Genomic DNA, 13,097 nt, shown 5'->3' with positions numbered 1-13,097 from the left:
ATGCAAAACGTAATTTTGCCAGAACATCGAATTGACCAAATGACGAAAACAATAATAATAATAATTTGGCCCCGGGGTCTGCGAAAGCCCTAGGCCATGTTGACTGCACCTGAGCAAGTGCCTCCCTGCTTTTCATGCTGCAGAATTCAGGAGCTGGAGCTGTCAGAGAGGAAACTCCTCCGGAAGGTGGACCAGCTGAGCACCCACGTGGCTCAGGAGAGGAGCGCCTGGCTGCAGGCCCAGGAGAAGCTGGCAGCGCTGCAGGGGGAGCTGGCCAGTCAGGTACGTTTCCTTCTCCTTTCCATTCCCTGTTTCCCGTACTGCAGAGCTGCTGGAACTCAGTAGCAGCTGCAGGTGGACAAAGACAGTATAGGGCGGGCCCGGGAGAGCCCAGTCAGGAGGGTTAGAGAGATCCTAAGTTCATGGTGCATGGTAGTGACTGCAGGGCCTGGGGCGTGCGGGGATGTGGGGGTGGGGGCTGCACACTTGCTGGAAGCTCTTGTGCCTGAGGACCTCAGCTCCAGGCCACAGCCTGAGGACAAGAGTTGGCTGATGCAGGGCTCCTGGGGTCTGGAGCTCTTAATGCAGACATGGGCGACTGATAAAAAACAAATAACTCTAAACCCGGATGTGGGGTGACATGGGGGAGTGTGCGAACCCCCCAGCGTGTGTTCAGGGGGCTGGGGGAGTTGAGGAGAGCTACAGAGAGCTGAGGCCGTGTGAGTTGGGCCTTGTTGGGAAGGGCATGTGAGGCGTGAGTGACAGCATCGGCCATAGCACAGAGGTTGGGAGAACACAGAGGATATCACTGTGCTGGGGATGGAGTGGGTGAGTCAGAAAGTTCCAGAGGGGCCAAGTGGCCAACTCCGCTGCATGGCTCAATTCTGAATACAATGGGGAACAAGCTTTAGGGGACTTAAGTAGGGAAGCCTCGGGGTCAGATGGTCATTTGGGGAATGCCATTCTCCCTGCATGGCAGAGAGAGATGGCAGAGGCAGGGGGAGAAGTTCGAGAGCTCCCTGGAGGAGTAAGCAGTTAAGGGTCGGGGGCTCTGGAGGCAGAGGCCTGGAGCCAAACCCTGGCTCTGCCACTCACTAGCTGTGTGACCTTGGGCAAGTGACTTAACCTCTCTGGGCCTCAGTTTCTTCATCTGTGAAGTGGGAATGATATAGAACCAAACCCCTCAGATTGTTGTGTGGGTTGAATTGATACATGTAAAACACTCCCAACAGTAGGTATTTAAATGACACTATCTGCTTTTATAATTATTAGCCATTACTGAAATTTTCCAGGGGAAGGATGATGGGGCTGGAGGGTAGGCCATTTTTAGGAAAGGCTGCAGAGGCAAAAACCACAAAACTCCAAGGTAGCCGCATGCGGCGCCCAACAGTCCCTGGAGGCATCCTGTTCTAGCCTGCTGCTATTTAGAATGCAGCCAGGGAATTTCAAATTGCAGGTTGCAACCCATCTGTGGGAGGTGAGATCAATTCAATTCAGGGGCTCAAAACTAGCACTTAAAAATCAAATCAATAGAGACTAAGAAATGTAAAAGCACGTCGCACGTGCTAGAGGGAGTGCTGTTTTGAGAAACTTATTTCAGCTGTACACAGGTGTGTATAATGGGCATGATGTTCATAGGTGTTTCATACATGTTTCTTACAGTGGGAAACTGTCAAAAAGCTGCAAAAGCACTTGGCATAGCTATTAGCTGAAATAGAATTGGACGTGGAAATACAAGGATTCCAATTAAATTGAAAATAGTCCTTGAGACGCCAGGGAGATATCCTAGTGGAATTTTTTTTTCTCATTATACTGAACTTCAGGTGCAGAAAATCGAGTTACTTCTCCTCCTTGGCTCATAGTACCTCATTACCATCCTGAGGGGAGTTTTAACACAGGTAGAGTGGTGTTGAGTGGGACTCCTCCGCCACTGATGTGATGTCTCGTGGAAAATGCTGTCATAAATACTTTTTGAGCTGTGCCCTATGTGCATATAGAATTTCCGAGGTGAATTGGACCCAGCCCTGTAATGATGTTCACAGTGTGATGAGGGGCAAAAGATGAGGGTGACAGCAAGTGATACGCTGTTAGGGAGTGAAAGGTACTGCAGGGACCAGCAGTTTCTGCAGTGGAACACTAAACCCTCTTCTACGTGCGTCGTCTTATTAAATCTGTCTCATGTGCTGTGTATGCTGCTGGGAAAGACTCGTCACAAAACTCCATTTCCAGATGGGCGGCAGATGTTCAAAGTGATAGATAGCAGAATTGCTTAGGATCTCTCAGTTGCCCCTTGGCTCAGCTGCCACCCAGCCCCCAACCCTCTAACCCTAAATCTCTCGCTGCAAACATTTGTATTTTGAAGCGAGTTTTGCAGGAGTGCATGACCAAGTTTTCCATGCCCTTCGCACCTGTATGTACCAAATAGCAGTTTTGCTTTGTTGCTGTCATTGTTTCCAGTAAGCATTTGCGTATGGAGATGCCTTGTTTCTGTAGTGACCTGCGGTCATTCTGAAAGCTGTCAAAGGCAGACCATCCAGGCTCTGAAGTCCTTCCACCGGGCACCATGCAAAGATCATTACAGAATACATGCCTTCAGGAAGACCGGGAGAATTCTCCTCCCAGGGAATCTGACCCCCACTTTTATCTGCCCCACGTTCCCCAAAACTATCAAACAAAGCTTGTCTGAGCTGTTCCCAGGTTTCCTCTTTCACGTTTGCTCTTAGCTTGTTTGTTTTTGTTTTCCGGAAGCTCCCTGGCAGAAGAGCAGCAGCAAGTGCTGGCAATTGAAAGATTAACGTAGAGGCAGTTTTATCCCTTTGCTTGAGTTAATTCTGAAAAGTAGGCAACAGCTCTAATTTTCGCCGTGGGTGGTTCACCCCAGACCAGCTCACGGCCCATGGGTGGGAAGAGGCAGATGTGTTCCCTGGCCAGGCAGGTGGGCAGATGAAAGAAGAAAAGGCCTGAGTCAGGTACCAGGCGCTTGGCATCCTGGCCGCAATGAATTTTAGCTGCATGATATGCAAGTCACTTCTGAGTATCCTTCAGGCTAGTAACATAACTCCCTTCAGGTGGAGTGTCCACAGTAATGACAGCTACTGTGGCACTGGTGTCCTGACTCACCTGCTGGAGCCAGCTGACCCTGGGTGGGCCAAGCATTGACCCTGTAGATAGGAAATGGGGACCTCTGGGCAGTTCTGGGGTGAAGTGGGGACACCCGGGAGGCTCCGGAGCAGCTGTGTGCACTCAGGTGCGGATGTATTCAGTATCGGGACATCTCCAGCGGCCCTCAGGGTGTGCACTCGCTGATGGCCATCCTGTCACCTGCACAGCTCCCTCCCAGGACTCAGGGAGCTCTTGAGGGTGCAGGGCCTAGACTAGGGTGGATGAGGTGAGGGAGACACTTGCCTCCATGCAAAATTTAAAATGATGCAAAACAGTCAAAGAGATAATATTTTGATGCACTATTATAATGCACAAAATGCAAAAACACACCATGCACAAAATACGGAAATGTTAAGTCAAGACAGAATCAATGTGAGCCATGGCGTGTCCTTCGGGCTTGCTGACGCCCTCATCCACCGCCAACTTGTAGATCCGGGAGAAGGAGAGCGTGGCCAGGCGGCAGCAGTGGCGGCTGCGGCGGTTGCAGGAGCGGTTGCGGCGCAAGGACGAGGCACTGGGGCAGCAGGCGGCGGCCCTGGAGCGCAGCCGGCTGACCCAGCGGCGCCAGCTGGGCCTGGTGCGCGAGCAGGAACGCGTCCTGCGGGCGCAGGTGCAGCGGCTGGAGCACGACGTGCAACGCCTCTGCCACGCCGCGGGCCTCCTGCTGGCCCAGCGGGACATCGCGGCCCCGGGCCTCCAGAGCACCCCCGAGGCGACTGCGGAACTGCGCGCCCTGCAGGCGAGGGCAGAGCGCAGCGAGCGTGAGCGAGAGGAGGCGGCGCACAGGCTGCAACAGCACCGGGCCACAGAGCGCCAGCTCCGCGGGCAGCTGGAGGAGCTGCGCTGCTTCATCTATGGGCTGAAACTGTCAGAGATCGGCCTGCAGTGTCAGATGGAGGACCTTGCCCAGCAGAACCAGCGCCTGCGAGAGGAGCTGGGAGCCCAGGCCCCTGTTGGTCACTGCAGCCTGGTAAGTGGCAGCAACCCAGGGCAGGAGTGATCTTTTGCCTTTTTCTTTCTCCTCCAGCCACTTGGTCAAGTCTTGGACCCATTCATTTCCCGGGCTCCTCTTCGTACACCCATCCAACCCTGCCAGCCCTGTCCATCATCCTTCACTGCATCTACTCACCTCCCCACCCCCTCTTCCATCTAACCTCACACACTCATTCAGTGCATACCCACCTCACTACCCATCCACCAACCGTGTCCACCCACCTGTCCATCCTCAGATGCACACACTTGCCTGTCATCCATCCATCCACCTATCCAACCACTCACCCACCTACCCACCGTCATTTTCCCATTCATTCTAACAGCTGCTTGTTCACACAGCCACTTATGAGCTCACTAAACCACTTGTTTTGCCATTGTTGAAATCTGTTTGGGCTTTTATAAAAAAAAAATATATCATGGATGGTGGCTTATAAACAGCAGAAACTTATTTTCACACTTTTGGAGGCTGGAGGTCCAAGATCAAGGCACCAGCAGATTTGGTGTTGGGGGAGGGCCTTCTCACTGGGTCCTCACAGGGCAGGAAGGAGAGGGAGCCTTCTAGGGTACTAATACCATCCATGAATCCTCCACTCTCATGACCTAATTACCTCCCAAAGACCCCACCACCTGACAACCTCACACTGAGGATTAGGATTTCATCATAAATTTAGTGGGGGGGAACACAGCCATTCAGACCCTAGCACTCACCCTCCCACTTGTCTAGCCATATTCCATTATCTTCTCATTCACCACACCATCTGTTCATCTATCTACCCCTCTGGCCACTGGCCAGGCAGCTAACCAGCCACCTTATATCCCTTGTTGTCCACTCACTCTTGTCCATCCATCTGTCCAACATCCAATGAGTTCCTGCTGACTGCCAGGCCCCGCGCTAGACAAGATCTTCAACACGCTGTGCCACAGGACTCGTGTGTGCTTGTGAAGTCTGGTCCCTCTCCTCTGGAAGCAGTCACCTCTTCTCCCACTTCACCTGCAGCACCAAAGGTGACAACAGTTCCTTGGTGGCAATTCTGTGCGTGCAACTTCAGTTCTCCCTCTTTAGACTGTGAGCTCCTTGAGGGCAAGGTCCAGACGTGATGGTCTTTGTAGCCCCCATAGCAGCACACAGGAGGGCCTCAGGACTGTGGATTAGAGAGCACACAGGGTAGGGTCCCTTTCTGGTTTGCATATTTACTCACTGTGTGACCTTGGACAAACTTCTTAAACTCTGGAGGGCAGGCTGGACATGTATTGATTCATTTGATTGAGGGGAGGGTAAAAGCTTACATTTTATGTATTCCTACCGTGTGCTCGGCTGCATACTGGGTGTTTGCAAAGACATTATTTCATTTAATGCTTATGAAGGAAGGTGATATTAGCATCTTCCTTTTGCATTTGAAGAAGCTGAGGCTCAGAGGACAGCATCTTTTAACTGTTGTCACACAGATATTAAGGGACCGAACTGGAATGTAATCAAAATTTCACGAGAGTCCAAAGTTTATCGTTTCTACTGTAGCAGCCTACCTTCTGCAATGAAAGCACTCATTCAGCTCCCACAAAGAGATCTACAGCCTGCTTCTCCCCTGTGGCTCAATTTGCATTTAAGGAAAAATGAGTGAGCAACCGTAGCCCAAAAAGGAGTACTCATTTTCTGGAAATAAAATTTATCTTCGAACCTGGACAATCCATTTAAAATTACCTGGAACCTTAAATGATCTGAATTTTCTCAGGATAACGATGTGTGTCTTATCCAGGTTATCTTAGTAAGGGCTTTATCGGTGGTCTTAGTTGACCTTTTTACTGCTTTATCCTCCTATTCTCACTCTTGTACATTTCCTGTTTGTTCTTCCTTATGTTCACCAGATAAAAGGAAAACGAAGTACATAACATTGGCAACTTGTTGTAATTTTGGAAAACAAGTTGTGCCTAGATGGAAATTGTCATTTAAAATTCTCTCTGTAATTTTCCTAAACATAAGACTTTAGACTGTTGGCTTAAGTCCTTCTTCCCCTAATCTCTCCATTCATCCTATCTTCCTCTTGTAAAAGTCCCGATGGCCCAGGGGAACTGCAGCTCGCATGGGGCTCAGCTTTCAAGGCTGCACTGCAGGCTGCTGTGTACAGTCGCACTTCTCAGAAATAGCTACCTGCTATTTCTTGAAAATGGTTATCAGGGAGATAGCATGAGTACCTACGTATTTAGGAAGTACCTACTCATGTCTTGGTCATTCTGTTTTCTCATGTAATCCTTAGGACAGCCTTGTGAGACAGGTGCTGTTTACCCACTGAACAGATAGAGAAGCTGAGACCCAGGGAGTTTAAGTGACATCATCACAGGCACCAGCTGTTAAGTATCCCGGCCAGGAAAAAGACATGGCCAGAGCCGTGACTTCGCCTGCTGCCCGGACCTCGAGATCCTGGGGTTAGAGTTTGTTATTGAGGAGCCTGGGGCAGCAGCAGTGGCTGGATTTAGTAGATTCTATGCCATCGGCTCACTGGATCCTTGTCAATGTGTGTCTGTGACCTTCTTAAGGTTTCATGCTTCCTCTTATAGAAGTCCCAGTGGCCCAGAGGAACTGCACCTCATGTGGGGCTCAGTTCTCAATGCTGCACTCTAGGCTGGCCTGCACAGTCACACTTCTCTTGAAAGTTCCATAAATTGCCCATCAAGTGTGGTCCCCAGCCACTTTTGCCCCGGTCTCTCATCAGCAGGGTAGCTGGAAAAGCAGGGTTGCAACACAGGAACCTGTGGAGTGTAGAATGCTGAGCCTTCAACACTGGAGTGGAGCAAGATGCTCCCACTCAGAGGTGCAGGCGGGAATGAGAGTGGAGATAATGGAGGATTCCAGCACAGCTCTGCCTCCTACCAGCTGAGACGCTTTCGACCAGGTTCCTAAATTCTCTGTGCTCCCTGTGAAATGGGATTAATACTAGGATGATGATAATACTAGTGCACCCTGATGTGACTGTGAGAATGAAATGAGAAAGCACAGGGAAAGCTCTTAGCTCAGTGCCCGGTATATTTTGAGTGATCAATCGAATCTAGCCTCTGTCACTGTCAGCATCGTCACTGTCAGCATCATCACCACCATCACCACCATCACCATCATCACCATCATCACCATCACCATCACCATCATGTCATCATTATCACCATCATCACCATCGCCATCACATCATCACCATCACCATCATCACCATCACATCATCATCACCATCACTATCATCACCATCACCATCATCAACATCACATCATCATCACCATCACTATCATCACCATCACCATCATCAACATCACCAGCATCACCATCACATCATCATCACCATCACCATCATCACCATCACCATCATCACCATCATATCATCGTCACCATCACCATCACCAGCATCACTATCACATCATCATCACTATCACCATCATCACCATCACATCATCATCACCATCACTATCACCATCACCATCATCACCATCATCACTATCATCACTATCACCATCATCACCATCACCATCATCACCATCATCATTTCATCACCATCATCACTATCATCACCAGCACCATCACCATCATCACTATCACCATCACATCATCACCATAATCATCACCATCACCATCAACACCATCAACATCGTCACCATCACCACTGCCATCACCATCACCATCATCACCATATCATCACCATCATCATTATCACAATCATCACCATCACATCATCATCACCATCACCATCATCACCATCACTGTCCCCATTATCATCATCACCATCACCACCACCATCACCATCATATTATAAGTCCATCACCATCATATCATCATCACCATCACCATCACATCATCACCATAATCACAATCACCATCACAGTCACCATCACCACCACATCATCATCATCATCACCATCACCATCATCACCATCACCATCATCACCATTACCATCACATCATCACCATCACCACCACCACCATCATCACTATCACCATCACCACATCATCACCATCAGTCACCATCACCATCACCACCACATCATCACCACATCATCACTATCACAGTCACCATCACCATCACCACCACTTCATCATCACCATCACCATCATCACCATTACCATCACATCATCACCATCACCACCACCACCATCATCACTATCACCATCACCACCACATCATCACCATCACAGTCACCATCACCATCACCACCACATCATCACCATCACAGTCACCATCACCATCACCACCACTTCATCATCACCATCACCATCATCACCATTACCATCACATCATCACTATCACCATCACCATCACCATCACTGCCATCACCACCATCACCAACATCATCATCACCATCACCACTAATACCATCATCACCAACATCACCATTACCATCACCACCATTGCCATCATCACCATTACCACCCTCATCACTATCACCATCATCATCACCATTGCCACCCTCCTCCTCATATCTTCCTGGGCTTGTGCTCATCTAGTAGGATATTGGGTAAGTCAGCCTCACTACCTACATTGTAATTTTCTCTCTCTTGACTTTTTATTTGTTTTCCCTGAGGGCTTATCCTGGACTGGAGTAGGTTAGATGTGAGTGTAGTTTGTCACCATTGAGCTGCCAAAATGGCTGGTGGGAGCTCAGGCCAACAGATCCCCAGGGTGGATGGGGCCTGTGGTCACCAGCTCCTGTATCCCAGCAGCCTGTGGATAGGCTGGGAAGACTGAGAGAACTGCAGTGACCTTGTGCAAAGGGCCGTCTGGGGGCGGTTCTCTGGGCCAAGGAGCTGAGAACCTTTACCTGGGTCTGCTGCAGGGCAGGGCAGGTGGGTAAAGCCCCCTGGCTGATAGAAGACCTGGGATGTGAGAGGGGGTGAGGGGAAGGGGCTGGCTTTCATCTTGGGAGCTGCCCATCTGTTACTCACTTAATCCTCAAGTGACATGGCCAGGTAGGTGTCCTCTTGTCTGCTTCATAGAGGAGGCAGAAGGCTCAGAGATGCAGTGCCCTGTCCAGGGTCACACAACCAAGGAGCGAGGCCCCGATGTAATTCCCATTCCCTGACTTTCCTGTCATATCCACCCAGCCTCCTGGGTTGGGGGTTTCCCAGAGGCAACTGTGGGTGCTCATGCAGCTGAGAACCACCCTCCGAGGGTGTGGGGATGGCACCAGCAGTGACCCCGAGTCAGGCTGCCAGGGCTCTGAGCCCACCTGGTGGGGCGAAGCGCTGGGGCAGGAGAGCATTGTCTGAGTGGGCAGGAGAGGCCCCAGCCAGCCACAGGCCTGGAGACAGAGTGTGACAGCAGCAGGCAAGGTGTTCCCAGCTGGTTTGGAGCTAGCTGCTGCAGGTAAGGGCCAGGCCACCCGGGGCATTCCCAGGGCTGCAGGTTGGGTCCTGAGGAAACAGGCAAGGCACAGCGTGTTATTCTCCTGGGGCTGCTATAACCAAGTACCTCAAACCTGCTGGCTTAAAACTGCAGACATTTATTCTCTCCCGGGTCTGGGAGCCAGAAGTTGGAAATCAAGGTGGCAGTGGGGCCATGCTTCCTCCTGAGGCTCTAGGGGGCAGTCTGCTCCTTGCCACACCCAGCTTCTGGTGGCTCCTGGCAATCTTCAGCTTGCAGACGCATCACTCTGATTTCTGCCTCCATCTTCTCTTGGCCTCTTTCCTCTGTGTGTCTGTCTCTGTGTCTCTTCTATTCTTATATGGACACCAGATCGTTATTGGATTAGGACCCAACCTAATCCAGTATGGCCTCACCTTAATTTGATCACATCTGCAATGACGCTATTTTCAACTAAGGCCACACTCTCAGGTACGATTTCTTTTGGGAAGACACAAGTCAACTCACTCCACAAAGTTACGTGGCAGATGAAGGCTCATGGTCTCTTCTCCTCCTCCAGGTGTTCCCTGACCCCAGGAGCCTCTTCTGTCCTCCCAGGGCCCTCACACACACAGCTGTCAGTACTGGGCTGAGCCTCCCAAGGGCAGGGCTGGCGCTGGGTGCGCTCTGCCTTCCCTGTGTTTGCTGAGTGCCGCAGGCACACTGACATGCTCTACATTTATTTATTCATTCATTGACTGCCAACAAAACATGCATCTTGCAAAACAGGCACTGTCTTCTTTATTTTCTGCTGCATTCCCAGCTCTAGCACAGCCCTTGGCACGGAAGAGGTGCTGGGTGAATATTTATTAAGTGCAAGGAGGGAGGAGGGAAGATAGCACTGACTCTCAGTTACCAGAGCCTGTGTGGGTTCAGGCCCCTTTTCAGCCCTGTGAGGCTGAAAACAGTTGATCTGGCTTCTGGGCTTGTTTAGGACACTAGTCTTGGGACGTGCGACCTCCCCAGTGGATTTCTACTGGATGAGAAAGAGCAGCAGTTGTCTCCCTGGTGGTGTCAGAGGGAAGAACCCAAGAGAGTGTGATGACAGGACCCTGCTGAACAAACGCTGCATAACATTCTTAGCATAAAATATCATGGAGCACGAACTCCTGACCTAAAGTGACCAGCCTGTCCAACATGGTGAAACGCTGTCTCTACTAAAGATACAAAAATTAGCTGGGCATGGGGGCGTGTGCCTGTAATCCCAGCTACTTGGGAGGCTGAGGCAGGAGAATTGCTTGAATCCGGGGGGCAGAGGTTGCAGTGAGCTGAGATCATGCCATTGCACCCCAGCCTGGGTGACAGAATGAGACTCTGTCTCAAAAAAATAAAAGAAAAAAATGTCGTTGAGTAATCACTGATTCTGCCTTCGAGCAATCTAAAACCGTGGCCCTTGAAAAACCAGGTTAGGAGAATTTCGACTAGTGAGAGGCTTGCTTTGGCTGTGTTTGTGTATCCATTTTATCATGGCTTTTGCATTTCTGGTATGGCTTGCTCTAACTTTTGGTGGAGGTGGGCTCTCCTGCCACTTACCGATGGGTTGTCCTCGGAGGGGACTCAGCACCACTTCCTAATAACATCCCTTTGGGTATATGGGTTTTAACGAATGAGTTTTGAGGGGACATGAAAGTTCAGACCATAATATGGTGGGACCAGGATTTGCCCTTTGGTGGGCTGATCCCATCACTGTGTCCCACGCCCTATTCCTTCAGTAAATACTGGTCAACAGTCAGGATTTGATGGTATCCATTTGATGCCTGTGCTTGGCTCCAGTCTGAGCTCAGTACAGGGGCTGGGGAGTAAGACAAGACTCTGCCCCACAGGATGACAAAACAGATTGAGGGAAGGGGGTAGGGGCAGAGGAAGGGCAAGGAAATGAGCCCTGTGGAGTCTGTGGGTCACTGGGGGAGGACCCTGGGTCACTGGGGGAGGACTCTGGTGTTGGAGTGGGGGCTGGACCCAGGCTGCGGCGTGTGACAAGGCTGCCAGGCTCTGTCCATCTCTCAGAGGGAAGCTGATGGCCCACAAAGAGCATCTTGAGGTCAAAAAGGGCTGCCTGGAAAAGAAGAATTCCTCCTGAGAGGGCCACTGTGAAACATGAAGCGCCAGCCAGCTACCAGCTCTCAGGATGAGTGCAGCCTGGAATTTAAAAATTAACGTGTTAGAACCCATCGATAAGGAAACTGCAGAGCCAGATGCGGCCCTTTGGTGGTGACTGTCAAAGGATCTCCCTCCATAAGCACCCCGCCATGGCTGCCCACGGCCTCAGGATCAAGTTCAACCTCCTATCCATGGCATTCAAGCCCCCTGGTGTTCTGCTCCTTCAAACTCAGTCCCCCGTATGTCATTTCAGTCACACTGAGCTGCAGGTCCCTGAATGTGCCAGGCTCTTCTGCCTTGTAGCCTTGCCTGTATCTAGAAGCTTCTAGTGCCTATCCCCACTCAGGCTGCTTGGAAAGTCTTGCTACTTTATCTTTGTTCGTCGGGAATGTTGCTTCCTCTGGAAGACTTCCCTGATCTCACGTCAACTCAGTGCCCCCATGGTGACATGAGCCACCTCTGGTGGTCCTGATGTCCACTGTGCCCAGATGCCCACCCCCTCGGCTGTGTGCCCCTCATCATCCAAAACTGGTTCACTTTAGCTCCATTCCCAGTCCCTGGCCACCAGCTGTGAAGTGCTTGATAAGTGAGTGCCTTGATGCACCAGTGAAGCTATTTGCTCCCCTGCCCCTGGGAAAAGGAAGCTTCTGGCTGAAGGGACTGCTTCAGAGTGGCAATGCTGGAAGTGAAGCATAGAAATGGGGAAACGGTGAGGAGGATCTAGTCCCAGAGATGTGTGCCACAGATAGAAAATCGTCACGAAAGCTGACCTTCGTCAGTTTTTGGAGCGCTTATTGCCTGCCCAGCGTGGTAATGTGTTGCATTCCCCACAACAAGCTCATGAGGTGGGAGAATTATTGATTCTCATTTTGCAGAGGAGGACACTGAAGAAGGGAGGTAAAGTCACTTGCCCAAGGAAGTGGAATCAGCAGCGTCTGAAAGGAGGCACAGGCTTGGCCCCACCTGCAGGGACCCCTTGGCTATGTCTGATGTGCTCTGGGAGCCATGGTGTGAACTACAGCAAAGGCAGTCATTATAAGAATGTGTTTCATTTGTTTCATATTCACAAAGCACTTTCCTAAACAGGAACTCATGGACTCTGCAAGGTAGAGACTCTGACTCTGGGGCAGTGCCCTGTCCACAAACCTGTAGTCTGGAGGATTCCCGTAGCTTGCCTGGGGTCATATGCTTCCTCCTGAGGTCATATATTTTAGAGCAAGTCACTTGGAACCTTGATCCCCAGAGGAACGAGCCACTGCAAGGACAAACTGTGACCTGGGGAGGAGTTTGGGGACAGGGTTTCTACTCAGGGTAAAAGGAAATAAGAACCATTCATAGTTGGCAAGACAAACGTGGTTTATCTGCAGATGGGTCTGAATGCTTTCCCATGAGTGTGCACTGGGCACCTGCCATGTCCCAGGCGCAGTGAGCCCGGCATGAATCTTGCCCTCCAAAAGTTTACAGGGG

The 13,097-nt window shown here is 50.7% G+C and overlaps 1 protein-coding gene across 2 annotated transcripts in view; it reads left to right on the top strand.

The window, feature by feature from the left end:
* Positions 1 to 13,097, top strand: part of C27H4orf50 (chromosome 27 C4orf50 homolog) — a 125,248-nt gene that overhangs the window by 10,614 nt on the left and 101,537 nt on the right. For both annotated transcript variants that reach the window (XM_038008724.2, XM_008017955.3), the window contains exons 3-4: positions 144 to 282; positions 3,593 to 4,132. In XM_038008724.2, the coding sequence (XP_037864652.2) occupies positions 144 to 282; positions 3,593 to 4,132 (679 nt within the window). The remainder of the gene's footprint in view (positions 1 to 143; positions 283 to 3,592; positions 4,133 to 13,097) is intronic.

Source organism: Chlorocebus sabaeus, chromosome 27, assembly GCF_047675955.1.
Source record: "Chlorocebus sabaeus isolate Y175 chromosome 27, mChlSab1.0.hap1, whole genome shotgun sequence".
NCBI lineage: Eukaryota > Metazoa > Chordata > Mammalia > Primates > Cercopithecidae > Chlorocebus > Chlorocebus sabaeus.
The sequence above is the reverse complement of the archived record's forward strand: the minus strand, read 5'-3'. Positions and strand labels throughout refer to the sequence as shown.